General features: G+C 45.4%; 1 protein-coding gene across 1 annotated transcript; it reads left to right on the forward strand.

The window, feature by feature from the left end:
* Window positions 1-1,675: 1,675 nt before the first annotated feature.
* LOC139548504 (Golgi integral membrane protein 4-like) lies at window positions 1,676-23,087 on the forward strand. Its single transcript, XM_071358197.1, has 16 exons — window positions 1,676-1,766; window positions 4,764-4,838; window positions 4,962-5,011; window positions 5,384-5,437; window positions 5,555-5,705; window positions 5,875-5,957; window positions 9,209-9,292; window positions 10,971-11,171; window positions 11,388-11,693; window positions 14,291-14,637; window positions 14,781-14,857; window positions 15,044-15,105; window positions 16,468-16,626; window positions 16,810-16,872; window positions 16,996-17,064; window positions 22,356-23,087. Exons 1-16 carry the CDS (start codon window positions 1,676-1,678, stop codon window positions 22,500-22,502), a joined length of 2,019 nt encoding a protein of 672 aa, XP_071214298.1. The 3' UTR covers window positions 22,503-23,087.
* Window positions 23,088-23,317: the final 230 nt, after the last annotated feature.

Here is a 23,317-nt window from a genome sequence, read left to right on the forward strand (position 1 = left end):
AAGTCTGGGGAAACACAAAGGCCTGGTGTTCTGCCACACAGTGTTTACGGCCAAATAGCATTCCAGTTTGCTCAGATTTTTGGTTAATTCTCTCTCTTTCTTGCTATATATATATGTTTATTTATATATATATATATATATATACATCACTCACTCACTCACACACACACACACACACACACACACACACACACACACACACACACACTACCGTTCAAAAGTTTGGGGTCACTTACAAATTTCCTTGTTCTTGAAAGAAAAGCTTTTTTTTGGTCCATTTAAAATAACATCAAATTGATCAGAAATACAGCGTAAACATTGTTAATGTTGTCAATGACTATTGTAGCTGGAAATGGCAGATAAAAAAATGGAATATCTACATAGGCGTACAGAGGCCCATTATCAGCAACCATCACTCCTGTGTTCCAATGGCACGTTGTGCTAGCCTTTTAAAATTATAAACTTCAAATAGTTATTTGATCATTAGAAAACCCCTTTTGCAATTATGTTAGCACAGCTGAAAACTGTTGTCCTGATTAAAGAAGCAATTTAACTGGCCTTCTTTAGACTAGTTGAGTATCTGGAGCATCAGCATTTGTGGGTCCGATTACAGGCTCAAAATGGCCAGAAACAAAGACTTTCTTCTGAAACTTGTCAGTCTATTCTTGTTCTGAGAAATGAAGGCTAATCCATGTGAAAAATTTGCCAAGAATCTGAAGATGTGTGTACTACTCCCTTCACAGAACAGCGCAAACTGGCTCTAACCATAATAGAAAGAGTGGGAGCCCCCGGTGCACAACTGAGCAAGAGGACAAGTGCGTTAGTGTCTAGTTTGAGAAACAGATGCCTCACAAGTCCTCAACTGGCAGCTTCATTAAATAGTACCCGCAAAACACCAGTCTCAACGTCAACATTGAAGAGGCAACTCCGGGATGCTGGCCTTCTAGACAGAGTTGGGGGGGAAAAAAACAGACACTGGACAGAGGAACTCTGCCTTTCCAGCTACAATAGTCATTTACAACATTAACAATGTTTACACTTTATTTTTGATCGATTTTAAGTTATTTTAATGGACAAAAAAATTGCTTTTCTTTAAATAACAAGGACATTTCTAAGTGACCCAAACTTTTGAACGGTAGTTTGTGTGTTTGTTTATATAAACTCATAAAAAAAAGAAACGTCCTCTCACTGTCAACTGCGTTAATTTTCAGCAAACTTAACATGTGTAAATATTTGTATGAACATAAGATTCAACAACTGAGAAATAAACTGAACAAGTTCCACAGACATATGACTAACATAAATGGAATAATGTGTCCCTGAACAAAGGGGGGGGGGGGGGTCAAAAAGTAAGTCAGTATCTGGTGTGGCCACCAGCTGCACAAAGTACTGCAGTGCATCGCCTCCTCATGGACTGCACCAGATTTGCCAGTTCTTACTGTGAGATGTTACCCCACTCTTCCACCAAGGCACCTGCAAGTTCCCGGACATTTCTGTGGGGAATGGCCCTAGCCCTCACCCTCCGATCCAACAGGTCCCAGATGAGCTCAATGGGATTGAGATCCGGGCTCTTCGCTGGCCATGGCAGAACACTGACATTTCTGTCTTGCAGGAAATCATGCACAGAACAAGCAGTATGGCTGGTGGCATTGTCATGCTGGAGGGTCATGTCAGGATGAGCCTGCAGGAAGGGTACCACATGAGGGAGGAGGATATCTTCCCTATAACGCACTGCGTTGAGATTGCTTGCAATGACAACAAGCTCAGTCCGATGATGCTGTAACACACCGCCCCAGACCATGACGGACCCTCCAAATCGATCCCGCTCCAGGGTACAGGCCTCGGTGTAACGCTCATTCCTTCGACGATAAAGGCGTGAATCAAAACCGCGACTCGTCAGTGAAGAGCACTTTTTGCCAGTCCTGTCTGGTCCAGCGACAGTGGGTTTGTGACAATAGGCGACGTTGTTGCCGGTGATGTCTGGTGAGGACCTGCCTTACAACAGGCCTACAAGCCCTCAGTCCAGCCTCTCTCAGCCTATTGCGGACAGTCTGAGCACTGATGGAGGGATTGTGCGTTCCTAGTGTAACTCGGCAGTTGTTGTTGCCACCCTGTACCTGTCCTGCAGATGTTGGTACACGTGGTCTGCCACTGTGAGGATGATCAGCTGTCCGTCCTGTCTCCCTGTAGCGCTGTTTAAGGCGTCTCACAGTACGGACATTGCAATTTATTGCCCTTGCCACATCTGCAGTCCTCATGCCTCCTTGCAGCATGCCTAAGGTACGTTCACGCAGATGAGCACGGACCCTGGGCATCTTTCTTTTGGTGTTTTTCAGAGTCAGTAGAAAGGCCTCTTTAGTGTCCTAAGTTTTCATAACTGTGACCTTAATTGCCTACCGTATGTAAGCTGTTAGTGTCTTAACGACCATTCCACAGGTGCATGTTCATTAATTGTTTATGGTTCATTGAACAAGCATGGGAAACAGTGTTTAACCTTTCAGTGATACCCATCCCGGATCCGGGAGCATCCTCATCAAAAAAGCTGACTAGCATAGCCTAGCCTAACGGGACAGGGATATCATATAATATAATTTTCATGAAATCACAAGTCCAATACAGCAAATGAAAGATAAACATCTTGTGAATCCAGCCATCATTTCCGATTTTTAAAATGTTTTACAGCGAAAACACTATGTATTTCTATTAGCTAACCACAATAGCCAAAGACTCAACCGCATATTTTCACCATGTTTCTACCGCATAGGTAGCTATCACAAAACCGACCAAATAGAGATATAATTAGTCACTAACCAAGAAACAACTTCATCAGATGACAGTCTTATAACATCAGGTTATACAATACACTTATGTTTTGTTCGAAAATGTGCATATTTAGAGCTGCAAACCGTGGTTATACATTGTGAATATGTAGCATCGATTCACCAGAATGTCCGGAGCTATTTTGGACACTCACCTAATCTGACCAAAGAACTCATCATAAACTTTACATAAAAATACTTGTTGTATGGCAAATGAAAGATACACTGGTTCTTAATGCAACCGCCGTGTTAGATTTTTAAAAATAACTTTACCATAACAAACAGCTTGTGTTATTGCGAGACAGCGCTCGCCAAAACGGCAGAGAATAGGAATCAACATTTTCCACAGAAATACGAAATAACATCATAAATTGTTCTTACTTTTGCTGAGCTTCCATCAGAATCTTGTACAAGGAGTCCTTGGTCCAGAATAAATCGTTGTTTGGTTTTAGAATGTCCATTTCTTCTGTCGAATTAGCAACCTTAGCTAGCCATGTGGCGCGAACATCCCCATCTTCTCTTGACGCAAAGAACGGAAAATTCCAAAAGTCCCAATAAACGTTGAATAAAACTCGGTTGAAAAAAACTACTTTATGATGTTATTATCACATGTATCAAATAAAATCAGAGCCGGAGATATCCGCCGTGTATACCGAACGCTTATCAGAAGACAATGTCGACATACTTCGCGCGCCAGAGAAGACAAAGAAATTCCAGACCTGTCACTCCAAAAGCTCTTGTTCGGCCTCAGATCAAGCTAGACACCCCATTCCACCTTCCACTGCCTGTTGACATCTAGTGGAAGGCGTATGAAGTGCATGCATATCGATAAATATAAGGCAATTGAATAGGCAGGCCCTGGAACAGAGCATCGTTTTCAGATTTTTCACTTCCTGTATGGAAGTTTGCTGCAAAATGAGTTCTGTTTTACTCACAGATATAATTCAAACAGTTTTAGAAACTTGAGTGTTTTCTATCCAATAGTAATGATAATATGCATATTGTATGATCTAGAATAGAGTACGAGGCAGTTTAATTTGGGCACGATTTTTTCCAAAGTGAAAACAGCGCCCCCCTATTGACAAGAAGTTTAAACCCTTTACAATGAAGATCTGCGAAGTTATTTGGATTTTTACAAATTATCTTTTGAAGACAGGGTCCTGAAAAAGGTCTGTTTCTTTTTTTGCTGAGTTTGTGTGTGTGTGTGAGCTCTGTGACGACATACTGTGGAGTATCACACCTGACTATCAATTAACGATGGCAATGCCAGAATACACATTCTGAACCAATACAGAACACCCTCACGCATACAGCAAAAGATCAGTTTGCTTGTTCAAAGCCATTTATGGGTGTGTATTAAATCTAAATGTTTGTATCATAGACGGCTTTCTGTTTAGCTTCAACTCCAGATGGCTTTCTGTTTAGCTTCAACTCCAGATGGCTTTCTGTTTAGCTTCAACTCCAGATGGCTTTCTGTTTAGCTTCAACTCCAGATGGCTTTCTGTTTAGCTTCAACTCCAGATGGCTTTCTGTTTAGCTTCAACTCCAGATGGCTTTCTGTTTAGCTTCAACTCCAGATGGCTTTCTGTTTAGCTTCAACTCCAGATGGCTTTCTGTTTAGCTTCAACTCCAGATGGCTTTCTGTTTAGCTTCAACTCCAGATGGCTTTCTGTTTAGCTTCAACTCCAGATGGCTTTCTGTTTAGCTTCAACTCCAGATGGCTTTCTGTTTAGCTTCAACTCCAGATGGCTTTCTGTTTAGCTTCAACTCCAGATGGCTTTCTGTTTAGCTTCAACTCCAGATGGCTTTCTGTTTAGCTTCAACTCCAGATGGCTTTCTGTTTAGCTTCAACTCCAGATGGCTCTGTGAGGACATCCTGGCACATTAAGACTGTTCTCTCTCTCTTTCCCTCTGTCTTTCTCCTCCCTTGCCTCTGTTTCTCAGTGGTGTACGAGCATCGCTCGCGTCTAGAGAAGTCTCTGCAGAAGGAACGTGTGGAACACAAGAAGGCCAAAGAGGGTGAAGGGAGACAGACGGCAGCCAATAATATCTACATTACTACATGAAGTACTTTAATCCTCAATTATACACTCTTTACAACCATGGTGATTCCATCATGTCTTCCCCTTTTGTCTCCAACAGATTATCTGGTGTATAAACTTGAAGCCCAACAGTCACTGAACAAGGAGAAGGTAGGCCTTAGTCCCCAACTCTAGTACTCGTGATAGAAAGTGATGCAGTTAAATTCAGCATTAATGTGCCCATCTGTTTAGTGGGACTGTTAAATGATTCTGTCTGACTGCCAACATCTCTCCAGACTGAGGAGCAGTTGTGTTTTAATGGTTTTATTAGGTCAGCGGCACTGATGTCACTTCCTGCTGTGGGCTGAAATGCCTCTGATTTGGTTGGGGGATTGTAAATGTTGTTTATATTAAAGGAGGAGTGGAGACGGGGATTGTAAATGTTGTTGATGTTAAAGGAGGAGTGGAGACTGGGATTGTAAATGTTTTTGATATTAAAGGAGTGGACACGGTGATTGTAAGTGTTTGTCGTTTGTTAAACAGCAGGACTCCAGCAGCAGATTGAACTCTTTACATGGGCAGCACCAGATGCTGAAGGTCAGTAGGAACACACACACACACACACACACACACACACACACACACACACACACACACACACACACACACACACACACACACACACTGACCCACCCTCTGTCCTTGTTGTTTTAGAAGCAGCATGAGGACCTGAAGAAGCAGCACTATGACCTGCAGGAGCAGCATCAGATTCAGGGAGAGGACCACGGCAAGGCCTTGGACGAACACAAGGACCGCTTCGACAAACTACAGCAGACCAAAGAGATGGAAGCCTCCAAACTCAAAGGTGCACACACAGACACAGACACACACGAGGACTAGAGTAAATACTAGCATGCCTTTGTCTCCCTCTCCTGACTTTGAGCGGTGTTGCAGTTTGGAGTTGAGGCACGATACAATGGCATAATAACATTGTAATAAGTATGGTACATGGTGTGTTTGTGTAATTACTGTAGAGAATGTGTATAATCTGCGAGAGGAGAATAGGCAGCTGAGGAAAGCTCACCGGGACATCCATGTCCAGCTGCAGGATGCACGGGTGAGTACTGGGAATTAGTGCTGAGCGATTAACCCACATGTCATTTCTGGGTGGGTTTGACCGACATCGGTTCAATTACTTGAATTACATTTATTTATTTTTTGCCAAATGTGCCGTTTCTCTAGAGAGAAATCAAATCATTCACGTGATAATTCAACTTTATAACTATGACATGCTGGGCTGAAGGGAGTTGTAGGTTTCATTAAACAAATATTCAACCAAGTTCAGCGCAGAAAAGTCGTAATTAACAACAACAACCTTATTCGATAGCGCCATTTTTTTTCCTGCTCGCGACACGGGTCAGAGAGGAAGAGGCGACGCGAGAGGTTTCACTCTCGACAGTTTGTCCAAAATAATCCCAATGCGTTTCTTATTTTCTAAGCTTGTATCTAAGCTTGTTTCCTGCTTTCCCACCTTTGGGACAATGACTCGCATTGTTAAGGCGGGGAGACATGAGCATTTCTTTATTATTCAAAAAAATTTTACCCCCTTTTTCGTGGTATCCAATTGTTAGTAATTACTATCTTGTCTCATCGCTACAACTCCCGTACGGGCTCGGGAGAGACGAAGGTCGAAAGCCATGCATCCTCCGAAACACAACCCAACCAAGCCGCACTGCTTCTTAACACAGCGCGCATCCAACCCGGAAGCCAGCAGCACCAATGTGTCGGAGGAAACACCGTGCACCTGGCAACCTTGGTTAGCGCGCACTGCGCCCGGCCCGCCACAGGAGTCGCTGGTGCGTGATGGGACAAGGATATCCCTACCGGCCAAACCCTCCCTAACCCGTACGACGCTAGGCCAATTGTGCGTCGCCCCACGACTTCCCAGTCGCGGCCGGCTGCGACAGAGCCTGGGCGTGAACCCAGAATCTCTGGTGGCACAGCTAGCGCTGCGATGCAGTGCCCTAGACCACTGCGCCACCCGGGAGGCGACAGGAGCATTCCATCATTACATACAGATGTCAGGACGGATACACTTTTACGTCTTCTACGTTAGATACACAAAGACCGCACACAACACGACGACGGACATAGACAGTTCGCAAAAGTATGCCTTATCTATTTTGAAGAACTAGTCAAATGATTTTGTCAGACAGCTCTGCAGCATTCTTAGGCAGGCTAGCTAAATAGGATGACTGAATTATGGCGAGAAGATGGCTGGCTGCTACTGCCTGAGATGAAAAATAATAGTAATCAAAATAAAAACGAAGTAATAAACACAACTGCTACACAACTATTGATGTTGTCGTGACTTGACATTAATCTGAAGACTGTTATTTATCTAATTACCTAAATATGTTTAATTGTTACCCGATTTCAATGAATCATGTAACAACCACTAGAGCGGTTCTTTAAAGAGGTACCATCTCCCAAATTAAACACTTAAAGGTATGTACCTATCACATCTAATAACAGTACTTATTAATTATTACCTCATATCATCATTCTGAACCGTTGTAACCTCTTTGGATCTGCAAAAACCTGAGCCTTATGATTCAGTACTACACAAATTGGTTTAATTATTTATTTACTAGCTAACTAAATGGTAACACAGGATAAACACACACACTTAACACATTAAAACAGATCCCTAGCGGACTGAAGACAATATGGCTGCTTGTTACAGAAGAGATGGAGAGAGAGAGGGACAGAGACACTTAACGTTGGTACATGTTGAAACTACTCTCACTTATAGTACTCATATACTTTACACACGAACCGCCTCCTTCTTTCAGTAAGAAATCACAAATGTATTTACGTGAAATGCCTTGGTTTCTCTCGGTGGACAGGGCCGCCTTGGAAAAGGGTTTGGGTCTTTTCGCAGCAAGCTTGTAAAGGCTCTGATTCTCCAGAAATGGTTACAACAAGTCTTCTATTGTTGTCCTTCTTTGTAGTTGTCCGGTATGCGGTGACTTGTTGTGTAGTCCTGAACAGAACTGCAGAGTTGATTTTCCTTCCATTCGCTCCTGAAGATGCTTCTTTGAAGATAGGCTAGCCAGCCGTGTCAATGGTTCCCCAGTGGGGTGATGAGAGTAGCGTAATACGACGGTTTGAGCAGGGTAGTAGAGTGGTACCACTTAAATTCGCTTATCTAGATACTTCACTTAGGACCGCTAATCAACCGTACCAGTGATTGTCCGCGAGGTGAGTTTATCGTCTCTACCTCGTGTTGAGATTCACAGTTCAAACCACTTTAAACGTGCAGCTGCAGCTCTACGTCTCTCTGGTATGATATGTTAATTCTTAACCCATCATTTCATACAGTTTGTTCAAAAGGGCGGTTCCGTCAGGCGACACGCTCTCTGACCTCACTCAGGGGCGTGACTTGTCACTGTGCAAAGTTTATGTTAAAACAATTCTCTCTTATGGCTCCTAAAATCACATCTCTCTTAACAAAAACACTTTCATAATTGTTCATATTATATGCACTACGCATAGGATGGACACTTCATACATGTAGTGGGTATACTTTCCAAGTTACAGTATTTCCTGTATAACATTTTTTATGACATCACAAAATGACATTAGTGTTCTATAGATTGGCTCTGACCATTCCCCACGTTCTATGTTACAAATATTGTTCCAGTATTTGCTTTAGAACGTGTTAGAGTTTCAGCGTGAAAACAATACATTCCTCTGGTGAACATTGGACAAGGGGAGCTGAATGTTCTGTCATTGATTTACAACAGGCCGTGAGTTGTTAACCCCCCCCCCCCCCCCTAGTTCTGGGGGTCTGGTTGAAGTTATTAATTGATTTACAACAGGCCGTGAGTTGTTAATCCCCCCTAGTTCTGGGGGTCTGGTTGAAGTTATTCATTGCAAACTTGATCTGACCAATTTGAATCCTCACAGGACAGTCATGACAATGTCTACCAAATGTGGACCTGACAGAGACAATGGAATATTTTAAATGTTTTGGTAATTGAATGTTCACTATTTTTGGCTTTGGAATTTCTGTTAAAAATCTAAAATTATTGTTATTTCATTTATTTAAATATGCATTTAATGTTTAAAAAAATTAGCAAAAACCCGGATTATTTTTTTAATCGAACCTAAACCAAACCGATCTCAAAAAGAACTTGTCATTCAGCCCTACTGGTAATAGTAGAGCTTGGTCAACCTCGAATTGTTTATGTAAAAAAACATAGATATAAAATATGGAAGAAGCTCTCTTAAGGCCATTGGATAGCTAGGAGGATGCATCACCATGTTATTTTTTATCTTAACATATTATTACTGTTGTTACAGATAGTACATAAGGACTTGAAGGCTGCCCATGATCAACTTGCACTGACGCTAGAGGACCACAAGAGTGCGCTGGCCGCAGCTCAGGTAGGGAGACACTGTACTGTGCGGGGATATGATGGTTCTTTCTAACATCTAGAGACTCCTGGTTTCTAACATATCTAGAGAGGATCCTGGTTTCTAACACATCTAGAGAGGATCCTGGTTTCTAACACATCTAGAGAGGATCCTGGTTTCTAACACATCTAGAGACGGTCCTGGTTTCTAACATATCTAGAGACTATCCTGGTTTCTAACACATCTAGAGAGGATCCTGGTTTCTAACACATCTAGAGACTGTCCTGGTTTCTAACATATCTAGAGAGGATCCTGGTTTCTAACATATCTAGAGAGGATCCTGGTTTCTAACATCTAGAGACTATCCTGGTTTCTAACATATCTAGAGAGGATCCTGGTTGGGTTCTAACATATCTAGAGAGGATCCTGGTTGGGTTCTAACATATCTAGAGAGGATTCTGGTTGGGTTCTAACATATCTAGAGAGGATCCTGGTTGGGTTCTAACATATCTAGAGAGGATCCTGGTTGGGTTCTAACATATCTAGAGAGGATCCTGGTTGGGTTCTAACATATCTAGAGAGGATCCTGGTTGGGTTCTAACATATCTAGAGAGGATCCTGGTTGGGTTCTAACATATCTAGAGAGGATCCTGGTTGGATTCTAACATATCTAGAGAGGATCCTGGTTGGATTCTAACATATCTAGAGAGGATCCTGGTTGGATTCTAACATATCTAGAGAGGATCCTGGTTGGGTTCTAACATATCTAGAGAGGATCCTGGTTGGGTTCTAACATATCTAGAGAGGATCCTGGTTGGGTTCTAACATATCTAGAGAGGATCCTGGTTGGGTTCTAACATATCTAGAGAGGATCCTGGTTGGGTTCTAACATATCTAGAGAGGATCCTGGTTGGGTTCTAACATATCTAGAGAGGATCCTGGTTGGGTTCTAACATGTCGAGGGACGATCCTGGGTGGGTTCTAACATATCTAGAGAGGATCCTGGTTGGGTTCTAACATATCTAGAGAGGATCCTGGTGAAGGACAGGAAGGCATGACTCTCAGAGGGGCCGTGTCGGTCTGTGTGGGTTTGGGCAGCGGGAGGACGGGCTTCGCACCGGGTGGGTTGGTTCACTAAGGGGTGTCTGAGCTTGAGGGGCACATCAAAAGCATGCTTAAGCTAATCAAGCGGGAAAATATAATGGGTTGATTTGGAGCGAGAGAGAGAGGGAAAGAATTTGGAAAGAATTTAAGAATTCTACAGCTTTGTCTGTCAGAAAAGCAATGTTTGATAAATGGGTTATTTAACTGGTCCAGTCCATTTGCTGGACAAGGGGGAGAAAAAGGACTGTACCATTTAAATCTGGAAAGGGGCGAGGGGGGGTGATGTGGGCCTGGCTAATGGTCCTTCACTCAGATGTCTTGCCATCTGTAGGTGGGCTGTCCCTCTGCATGTCTGCTGCCTGTCCCCCTTGCAAGAGGACCTCTCATTTCTCACCTCTGACCCCTGATATTCTGGCTTCCTTGATGCTGTCTTCCTGGTTCTGAGGAGGCTGCCTCCTAACGCTCTTCTAACCTTCAGCTAACCTTTGCTCATGCAAGTGCCCTTCAATAAATCTGACTTAATGTTGTTTGCGTGTCCTGACCTCACTGTTTCCTTATGGTTATTTAATAGTTGACTGAAGGTTGTCTGATGGTCTCTCCTCAGGTCCAGGTAGATGAGTTTAAGCATCTCAAAGAGACCCTGATCAGAATGCCCAACCCCGCCCACCAACAGGCCCAGCCTGCTGCTCTATTGGCCAAGGCCCATGAACAGGGCCCACCCCTACCACAGCCAGCTGCCTTATTGGCTGAGCCCCACATAGAAGCACACACCCACGAGGAAGACCATGGGGACACACAGTCTAGGGTAGAGGAGGCTGCTCTTTTTTGGCACATCCTTGAATCTGTCATGTTATTTTGTGACCCACACCACACACTCTCTCACACACACACACACACACACACACACACACACACACACACACACACACACACACACACACACACACACACACACACACACACACACACACACACACACACACTCATCCTCTCTAACCCACTCTGTTATTTTACTGACTAGTTGCATCTACAGGAGGAGGTGGTGGGCAAGCCAAAGTTCCAGTCTCAGCCTGCCGGGTCCCACCATGCAGAGAAGGAGAAAGAGGGATATGGAGAGACAGAGGGGGAGGCAGAGAGGAGTAGAGAGCTGGCGGAGGGGGAGGCAGAGAGGAGGAGAGAGCTGGCGGAAGAAGAGATGGAGCAAGCGGGGCAGCCTCAGAAGCTGGAGGAGGAATCTGAACAACCACAGGAGGACGAGGGGTTGGAGGCGGAACACGACCAGCCAGACAACAACGCTCTGAACCGTCAGAGACGCCAACCACAACAGGTAAGAACTAGTTAGAGACACTTAGAACTGGAAAAGGTACCCACTTGTCATACTTGAGTAAAAGTAAAGATACCTTAATAGACAATGACTCAAGTGAAAGACACCCAGTAAAATACTACTTGAGTAAAAGTATTTGGTTTTAAATATACTTAAGTATCAAAAGTAAATGTAATTACGGAAATGTACTTAAGTATCAAAAATAAAAAGTAAAAGTATGAATCATTTCTAATTACTTATATTAAGCAGACATTCTTTTTTTTTAAATGTACGAATAGCTAGGGGCACACTCCAACACTCAGACATAATTTACAGATAGCTAGGGTCACAGTCCAACACTCAGACATCATTTACAGATAGCTAGGGGCACACTCCAACACTCTGACATCATTTACAGATAGCCAGGGGTACACTCCAACACTCAGACATCATTTACAGATAGCTAGGGGCACACTCCAACACTCAGACATCATTTACAGATAGCTAGGGTCACAGTCCAACACTCAGACATCATTTACAGATAGCCAGGGGTACACTCCAACACTCTGACATCATTTACAGATAGCCAGGGGTACACTCCAACACTCAGACATCATTTACAGATAGCTAGGGGCACACTCCAACACTCAGACATCATTTACAGATAGTCAGGGGCACACTCCAACACTCAGACATCATTTACAGATAGCTAGGGGCACACTCCAACACTCAGACATCATTTACAGATAGCTAGGGTCACAGTCCAACACTCAGACATCATTTACAGATAGCCAGGGGTACACTCCAACACTCTGACATCATTTACAGATAGCCAGGGGTACACTCCAACACTCAGACATCATTTACAGATAGCTAGGGGCACACTCCAACACTCAGACATCATTTACAGATAGCTAGGGTCACAGTCCAACACTCAGACATCATTTACAGATAGCTAGGGTCACACTCCGACACTCAGACATCATTTACAGATAGCCAGGGGCACACTCCGACACTCAGACATCATTTACAGATAGCTAGGGGCACACTCCAACACTCAGACATAATTTACAGATAGCTAGGGTCACAGTCCAACACTCAGACATCATTTACAGATAGCTAGGGTCACACTCCGACACTCAGACATCATTTACAGATAGCCAGGGGCACACTCCAACACTCAGACATCATTTACAGATAGCCAGGGGAACACTCCAACACTCAGACATCATTTACAGATAGCCAGGGGCACACTCCAACACTCAGACATCATTTACAGATAGCCAGGGGAACACTCCAACACTCAGACATCATTTACAGATAGCCAGGGGCACACTCCAACACTCAGACATCATTTACAGATAGCTAGGGGCACACTCCAACACTCAGACATCATTTACAGATAGCCAGGGGCACACTCCAACACTCAGACATCATTTACAGATAGCCAGGGGCACACTCCAACACTCAGACTTCATTTACAGATAGCCAGGGGCACACTCCAACACTCAGACATCATTTACAGATAGCCAGGGGCACACTCCAACACTCAGACATCATTTACAGATAGCCAGGGGTACACTCCAACACTCAGACATCATTTACAGATAGATAGCCAGGGGAACACTCTAACACTCAGACATTATTTACAGATAGCCAGGGGAACACTCCAACACTCAGACATCATTTACAGATAGCCAGGGGCACACTCCAACACTCAGACATCATTTACAGATAGCCAGGGGCACACTCCAACACCCAGACATCATTTACAGATAGCCAGGGGCACACTCCAACACCCAGACATCATTTACAGATAGCCAGGGGCACACTCCAACACCCAGACATCATTTACAGATAGCCAGGGGCACACTCCAACACTCAGACATTATGTACAGATAGCCAGGGGCACACTCCAACACTCAGACATTATGTACAGATAGCCAGGGGCACACTCCAACACTCAGACATTATGTACAGATAGCCAGGGGCACACTCCAACACTCAGACATCATTTACAGATAGCCAGGGGCACACTCCAACACTCAGACATTATGTACAGATAGCCAGGGGCACACTCCAACACTCAGACATCATTTACAGATAGCCAGGGGCACACTCCAACACTCAGACATTATTACAGATAGCCAGGGGCACACTCCAACACTCAGACATCATTTACAGATAGCCAGGGGCACACTCCAACACTCAGACATCATTTACAGATAGCCAGGGGCACACTCCAACACTCAGACATCATTTACAAATGAAGTATTTGTGTTTAGTGAGTCCACCAGATCCTAGGCAGTAGAGATGACCAGGGATGTTCTCTTGATATGTGTGTGAATTGGACCATGTTCTGTCCTGCTAAGCATTCAAAATGTAATGAGTACTTTTGGGTGTCAGGGAAAATGTATGGAGTAAAAAGTGCATCATTTTCTTTAGGAATGTAGTGAAGTAAAAGATTAATAGTAAATAGTAAAGTAAAGTACAGACACCCCAAAAAACGACTTAAGTTGTACTTTAAAGTATTTTTACTTAAGTACTTTACACCAATGGTACTCCTTAATACAGTATCTTTAGAACAGCATGTTGTCTCATTGTCTGTCTGGTTTCCCCAGGATCCAGAAAGTGACATCCACCTCGTCCCCGAGACCCACCTCCAGCAGGAGGCCCACGTGGCCCAGGCCCAGGTGGAGCGTGTGAAGTCTGCCTATGAGCAGCAGCAGGTGCAGCAGCGACTGGAGGCTGAGCAGGCCCAGAGGACGAGGGAGCTCCAGCTGCGCCAGGAGGCCCTGCAGGTCCAGAGGACGCGGCAGCTCCAGCTGCGCCAGGAGGCCCTGCAGGACCAGAGAATGACCGTGCAGAGGGAGAGAGAGCTGCGTCTGCGAGCTCAGCACGAGAGGGAGGCACAGCAGCATCGAGAGGAGGACCGTCGGGAACAGCTACTGAAGGAGGAGCAACTCAGGTCAGAGGGCAAGGGGCAGGGGTCACAGGTTATCTAGAGGTCATGAAGAGGTCTTTAGTTAAATTCAATACAATTAATCAATGACTTATTGAAAAGAATTTGACCCCATTTGGAATGGTGTTACAATATGTTCTGATGTTCAGGAAGAAGAGGGACTATGAGAACACGAACAATGACATCGTCCAGGGTGATGAAGAACCTCATATTGATGATGACGAAGGTGAGATAATCAAGTCACAAAATGTTCTGTCTGGATTCTGGAACCATTTTTAAAGAGGGAGACTGATACTGACATTTAGACAACATTAGTTTTTTTTCTCTGCATTTTTGACTGAATAAGACGTGATTGTATAGACATACTTACCTGGCTGTTATCGGACTCACTGTTGGTTTACTGTGTGTACAGAGAGGGACACCCACTTGGAGGAGAAGCAAGAGGAAGAGGACCACCGAGTACCACAGCTACAGGTCAGACAGATATTTAACTGTACCAGTCTCTATCAACCACTGATTTCAATGACTGTCACATGGTCTGAGGTGAATCTGACCTCCGTTTGAACTGTAGTTTTCACTCTGTTATTTATTATTTTACATGTTTTTATTATATTTATGAATCATATTCAATCTTGATATTATCATGTTCAGACATGTTCTACGCCTTTTAAAGTTAATGTAAAATGATTGAATTGACATTAGTTGACTCTGACTCGGTACATGTCTTTCTAAGAAGTCCTAAAGCCGTAGTTAGTGATGTAATGAATTATGGAGGATCTGTTGGCACTGGAGGGCTCTCTTTCCCTGCCTGACACAACCATCAGCCTCAACCGCTACTCTCTCTCTCTCCCTGCCTGACACAACCATCAGCCTCAACCCCAACTCTCTCTCTCTCCCTGCCTGACACAACCATCAGCCTCAACCCCTACTCTCTCTTTCCCTGCCTGACACAACCATCAGCCTCAACCCCTACTCTCTCTCTCTCTCCCTGCCTGACACAAACATCAGCCTCAACCGCTACTCTCTCTCTTTCCCTGCCTGACACAAACATCAGCCTCAACCCCTACTCTCTCTCTCCCTGCCTGACACAACCATCAGCCTCAACCCCTACTCTCTCTCTCCCTGCCTGACACAACCATCAGCCTCAACCCCTACTCTCTCTCTCCCTGCCTGACACAACCATCAGCCTCAACCCCTACTCTCTCTTTCCCTGCCTGACACAAACATCAGCCTCAACCCCTACTCTCTCTCTCCCTGCCTGACACAACCATCAGCTTCAACCCCTACTCTCTCTCTCTCCCTGCCTGACACAAACATCAGCCTCAACCCCTACTCTCTCTCTCTCCCTGCCTGACACAAACATCAGCCTCAACCCCTACTCTCTCTCTCTCCCTGCCTGACACAAACATCAGCCTCAACCCCTACTCTCTCTCTCCCTGCCTGACACAAACATCAGCCTCAACCCCTACTCTCTCTTTCCCTGCCTGACACAAACATCAGCCTCAACCCCTGCTCTCTCTCGCTCTGCCTGACACAAACATCAGCCTCAACCCCTGCTCTCTCTCGCTCTGCCTGACACAAACATCAGCCTCAACCCCTGCTCTCTCTCTCTCTCCCTGCCTGACACAAACATCAGCCTCAACCCCTGCTCTCTCTCTCTCTCCCTGCCTGACACAAACATCAGCCTCACCCCTAGCCACAGCCCCTTGGGTATTGGTCTAGTGTTCTTTCTGTGTGTGTGTGCTTTCATAGATAGTAGAGCAGAGAAACCCACCCCAATATGGCTTTCACACACACACTGACATTCTGTCGCTCTCCATCCCTCCCGTCCTGCAGGGGGCAGTAGAGGGGGAGGTGGACCCAGAGGATGACCCTAATAACCAGGGGGAGGATGAGTTTGATGTGGCAGAGGAGCAGCATCTTCAGCACAGGGAGGAAGAGGAGGCAGACATACATCTCAACCCTAATCACCCAGCCATAGATGAGGAACTGGTGGTGAGAGAAGGAGGGAGGGAATGAGGGATGGAGGAGAGAAAATAGGGAAAGGAAGTAAGGAGACAACAGAAGTAGTCAGAGATATACCAGGATGACAAACTTAGGCTCTGATACAAGCAACAGGTAAAAGTTGTTCCGGTGACTTTGCCATGGTAACAGTTGTCATGGTTTCTGTGTTTGCAGATGGCGGTAAACCCCGACCAGCAGGAAGACAACCTGGATGACCAGTATCCGGAGGAGGACGAGGTACACACACACACACACACACACACACACACACACACACACACACACACACACACACACACACACACAGGTTCAAACAGGAGGAGGGAGAAGACATGGTCTGATGGTGGTTAACCTTGTTAGGTGCAGGAGGATTTGGCCGGGGGGCAGAAGACGGAGGAGGAGCCATACAACGAGGAGAAAGAAGAACACGTGAGTCTTGGAACACTATGGAATATTGTACGTGGAACCAACGACCGTGGGTTTGACCCAGAACAGGGACCAGTATAAACACCTTCAGATTCTCAGCATAGACCCAGAACAGGGACCAGTATAAACACCTTCAGACTCTCAGCATAGACCCAGAGCAGGGACCAGTATAAACACCTTCAGACTCTCAGCATAGACCCAGAACAGGGACCAGTATAAACACCTTCAGACTCTCAGCATAGACCCAGAACAGGGACCAGTATAAACACCTTCAGACTCTCAGCATAGACCCAGAACAGGGACCAGTATAAACACCTTCAGACTCTCAGCATAGACCCAGAACAGGGACCAGTATAAACACCTTCAGACTCTCAGCATAGACCCAGAACAGGGACCAGTATAAACACCTTCAGACTCTCAGCATAGACCCAGAACAGGGACCAGTATAAACACCTTCAGACTCTCAGCATAGACCCAGAACAGGGACCAGTATAAACACCTTCAGACTCTCAGCATAGACCCAGAACAGGGACCAGTATAAACACCTTCAGACTCTCAGCATAGACCCAGAACAGGGACCAGTATAAACACCTTCAGACTCTCAGCATAGACCCAGAGCAGGGACCTGTATAAACACCTTCAGACTCTCAGCATAGACCCAGAGCAGGGACCTGTATAAACACCTTCAGACTCTCAGCATAGACCCAGAACAGGGACCAGTATAAACACCTTCAGACTCTCAGCATAGACCCAGAACAGGGACCAGTATAAACACCTTCAGACTCTCAGCATAGACCCAGAACAGGGACCAGTATAAACACCTTCAGACTCTCAGCATAGACCCAGAGCAGGGACCTGTATAAACACCTTCAGACTCTCAGCATAGACCCAGAACAGGGACCAGTATAAACACCTTCAGACTCTCAGCATAGACCCAGAACAGGGACCAGTATAAACACCTTCAGACTCTCAGCATAGACCCAGAACAGGGACCAGTATTAACACCTTCAGACTCTCAGCATAGACCCAGAGCAGGGACCAGTATAAACACCTTTAGACTCTCAGCATAGACCCAGAGCAGGGACCAGTATAAACACCTTCAGACTCTCAGCATAGACCCAGAACAGGGACCAGTATAAACACCTTCAGACTCTAAGCATAGACCCAGAGCAGGGACCAGTATAAACACCTTCAGACTCTCAGCATAGACCCAGAACAGGGACCAGTATAAACACATTCAGACTCTCAGCATAGACCCAGAACAGGGACCAGTATAAACACCTTCAGACTCTCAGCATAGACCCAGAACAGGGACCAGTATAAACACCTTCAGACTCTCAGCATAGACCCAGAACAGGGACCAGTATAAACACCTTCAGACTCTCAGCATAGACCCAGAACAGGGACCAGTATAAACACCTTCAGACTCTCTCAGCATAGACCCAGAGCAGGGACCAGTATAAACACCTTCAGACTCTCAGCATAGACCCAGAGCAGGGACCAGTATAAACACCTTCAGACTCTCAGCATAGACCCAGAACAGGGACCAGTATAAACACCTTCAGACTCTCTCAGCATAGACCCAGAGCAGGGACCAGTATAAACACCTTCAGATTCTCAGCATAGACCCAGAACAGGGACCAGTATAAACACCTTCAGACTCTCTCAGCATAGACCCAGAGCAGGGACCAGTATAAACACCTTCAGACTCTCAGCATAGACCCAGAACAGGGACCAGTATAAACACCTTCAGACTCTCAGCATAGACCCAGAGCAGGGACCAGTATAAACACCTTCAGACTCTCAGCATAGACCCAGAACAGGGACCAGTATAAACACCTTCAGACTCTCAGCATAGACCCAGAGCAGGGACCAGTATAAACACCTCAGACTCTCAGCATAGACCCAGAGCAGGGACCAGTATAAACACCTTCAGACTCTCAGCATAGACCCAGAGCAGGGACCAGTATAAACACCTTCAGACTCTCAGCATAGACCCAGAGCAGGGACCAGTATAAACACCTTCAGACTCTCAGCATAGACCCAGAACAGGGACCAGTATAAACACCTTCAGACTCTCAGCATAGACCCAGAGCAGGGACCAGTATAAACACCTTCAGACTCTCAGCATAGACCCAGAGCAGGGACCAGTATAAACACCTTCAGACTCTCAGCATAGACCCAGAGCAGGGACCAGTATAAACACCTTCAGACTCTCAGCATAGACCCAGAACAGGGACCAGTATAAACACCTTCAGACTCTCAGCATAGACCCAGAGCAGGGACCAGTATAAACACCTTCAGATTCTCAGCATACACCCAGAACAGGGACCAGTATAAACACCTTCAGACTCTCAGCATAGACCCAGAACAGGGACCAGTATAAACACCTTCAGACTCTCAGCATAGACCCAGAACAGGGACCAGTATAAACACCTTCAGACTCTCAGCATAGACCCAGAACAGGGACCAGTATAAACACCTTCAGACTCTCAGCATAGACCCAGAGCAGGGACCAGTATAAACACCTTCAGACTCTCAGCATAGACCCAGAACAGGGACCAGTATAAACACCTTCAGACTATCAGCATAGACCCAGAACAGGGACCAGTATAAACACCTTCAGACTCTCAGCATAGACCCAGAGCAGGGACCAGTATAAACACCTTCAGACTCTCAGCATAGACCCAGAACAGGGACCAGTATAAACACCTTCAGACTCTCAGCATAGACCCAGAGCAGGGACCAGTATAAACACCTTCAGACTCTCAGCATAGACCCAGAACAGGGACCAGTATAAACACCTTCAGACTCTCAGCATAGACCCAGAACAGGGACCAGTATAAACACCTTCAGACTCTCAGCATAGACCCAGAACAGGGACCAGTATAAACACCTTCAGACTCTCAGCATAGACCCAGAACAGGGAACAGTATAAACACCTTCAGACTCTCAGCATAGACCCAGAGCAGGGACCTGTATAAACACCTTCAGACTCTCAGCATAGACCCAGAGCAGGGACCTGTATAAACACCTTCAGACTCTCAGCATAGACCCAGAATAGGGACCAGTATTAACACCTTCAGACTCTCAGCATAGACCCAGAGCAGGGACCTGTATAAACACCTTCAGACTCTCAGCATAGACCCAGAGCAGGGACCTGTATAAACACCTTCAGACTCTCAGCATAGACCCAGAACAGGGACCAGTATTAACACCTTCAGACTCTCAGCATAGACCCAGAGCAGGGACCTGTATAAACACCTTCAGACTCTCAGCATAGACCCAGAGCAGGGACCAGTATAAACACCTTCAGACTCTCAGCATAGACCCAGAACAGGGACCAGTATAAACACCTTCAGACTCTCAGCATAGACCCAGAACAGGGACCAGTATAAACACCTTCAGACTCTCAGCATAGACCCAGAGCAGGGACCTGTATAAACACCTTCAGACTCTCAGCATAGACCCAGAACAGGGACCAGTATAAACACCTTCAGACTCTCAGCATAGACCCAGAACAGGGACCAGTATAAACACCTTCAGACTCTCAGCATAGACCCAGAACAGGGACCAGTATTAACACCTTCAGACTCTCAGCATAGACCCAGAACAGGGACCAGTATAAACACCTTCAGACTCTCAGCATAGACCCAGAGCAGGGACCAGTATAAACACCTTCAGACTCTCAGCATAGACCCAGAACAGGGACCAGTATAAACACCTTCAGACTCTAAGCATAGACCCAGAGCAGGGACCAGTATAAACACCTTCAGACTCTCAGCATAGACCCAGAACATGGACCAGTATAAACACCTTCAGACTCTCAGCATAGACCCAGAACAGGGACCAGTATAAACACCTTCAGACTCTCAGCATAGACCCAGAACATGGACCAGTATAAACACCTTCAGACTCTCAGCATAGACCCAGAGCAGGGACCAGTATAAACACCTTCAGACTCTCAGCATAGACCCAGAGCAGGGACCAGTATAAACACCTTCAGACTCTCAGCATAGACCCAGAGCAGGGACCAGTATAAACACCTTCAGATTCTCAGCATAGACCCAGAACAGGGACCAGTATAAACACCTTCAGACTCTCTCAGCATAGACCCAGAGCAGGGACCAGTATAAATACCTTCAGACTCTCAGCATAGACCCAGAACAGGGACCAGTATAAACACCTTCAGACTCTCAGCATAGACCCAGAACAGGGACCAGTATAAACACCTTCAGACTCTCAGCATAGACCCAGAGCAGGGACCAGTATAAACACCTTCAGACTCTCAGCATAGACCCAGAGCAGGGACCAGTATAAACACCTTCAGATTCTCAGCATAGACCCAGAACAGGGACCAGTATAAACACCTTCAGATTCTCAGCATAGACCCAGAACAGGGACCAGTATAAACACCTTCAGACTCTCTCAGCATAGACCCAGAGCAGGGACCAGTATAAACACCTTCAGACTCTCAGCATAGACCCAGAGCAGGGACCAGTATAAACACCTTCAGACTCTCAGCATAGACCCAGAACAGGGACCAGTATAAACACCTTCAGACTCTCAGCATAGACCCAGAACAGGGACCAGTATAAACACCTTCAGACTCTCAGCATAGACCCAGAGCAGGGACCAGTATAAACACCTTCAGACTCTCAGCATAGACCCAGAGCAGGGACCAGTATAAACACCTTCAGATTCTCAGCATAGACCCAGAACAGGGACCAGTATAAACACCTTCAGACTCTCAGCATAGACCCAGGGCAGGGACCAGTACAAACACATTCAGACTCTCAGCATAGACCCAGAGCAGGGACCAGTATAAACACCTTCAGACTCTCAGCATAGACCCAGAACAGGGACCAGTATAAACACCTTCAGACTCTCAGCATAGACCCAGAGCAGGGACCAGTATAAACACCTTCAGACTCTCAGCATAGACCCAGAACAGGGACCAGTATAAACACCTTCAGACTCTCAGCATAGACCCAGAGCAGGGACCAGTATAAACACCTTCAGACTCTGTGTGTGTACTCTCATCTAAACACTAGTGAATGCTCTGACACCGCTCCAACATGGTCAGTCTGTCACCGTTCCACCACAATGGCCTCAATGTTCTAGAATGATCCGCCTGTATTCCTGGTTCTCACCTTGCTGCTGTAGACTGTTAGGTCGGTGGCAGTTCCTAGAGTTATGTATACGTATTGGGCTGCTCTAGTCTAGAACATTTCTCCACTACACATCCTGTCTATGGTCTTACCCACCTGGTGAATGTGTTTGTTCTGCTGCAGGAGAAAGTGAAAGACCAGGAGCTCCCAGCAGGAAAAGAGGGAGAACACAGAAAGGAAGGAGAGCTCAACGAGGAAGAGAACTACGAAGAAGAGGAGGAAGAGGTGGGGGTTGGACAGGACAAGCGGCCCAATCGAAGGGAGATGTGAGATGAACAGAGACATTGACCAATGAGAGTGCCTTTCCCCATCACTGGGAGCCAATCAGATCTCTCTATTGATTCCTCTTTTCTCTCAAGGAGTAAAAAAGTCACCCACTTGGCATTCCCTTCTGTGTGGGACTGGAACTGATGAACTTCTGAACATAATTATTGTACTGGAACTGGGAATACAATCTATAAATTGTCTGTCCATCCAGTGACCTCAGACAGACATGAGAAGGTAATGTTACTGTATGCTATTTGTTTGTGCCCAGAAAGAGATTGAAGGTTTGTCTATTTGAGTGTCTGGCTTTTACATTTTGTTTTTTATCAAAGTTGTATTTACTGTTTTTTTATAGCAAATTCCTCTCAATTACAGCAAATTCCTCTCAATTACAGCAAATTCCTCTCAATGTATGTTTAGTAGGACGTGCTTTCCACTCTTCTGTTTATTTATTATAGATATGATGATCGTTATGGTGGAGTTGAAAATGTTTTTCTGACGTTCTCAAAGCTCTAGGAAAGAAATTGTCATTACTGCAGGAGAAACCTACACTATCATTGATGCCAATAATAGTAAAAACAAAAAAAATCATTTTTCATTCTTCTGTTTGCTTGTCCTCTTGTTACTGGCTAAGTATTGCCAGTAAATCACAAAGTCCTTTCATAGTTTCTCTGATCATCTTTGTTTGAACCCCGGACTGTTGACGTGGATCTAAATCACAAAGTCCACTTGACCTTTCACCCCTATCCGTAAACACTAATTGTACACTGTATAGAAATACATCCCCCGGCCTCAAAATGTTTATTTGGTAACAAGAAAAA

Source organism: Salvelinus alpinus, chromosome 21 (genome assembly GCF_045679555.1).
Source record: "Salvelinus alpinus chromosome 21, SLU_Salpinus.1, whole genome shotgun sequence".
Classification (NCBI taxonomy): domain Eukaryota; kingdom Metazoa; phylum Chordata; class Actinopteri; order Salmoniformes; family Salmonidae; genus Salvelinus; species Salvelinus alpinus.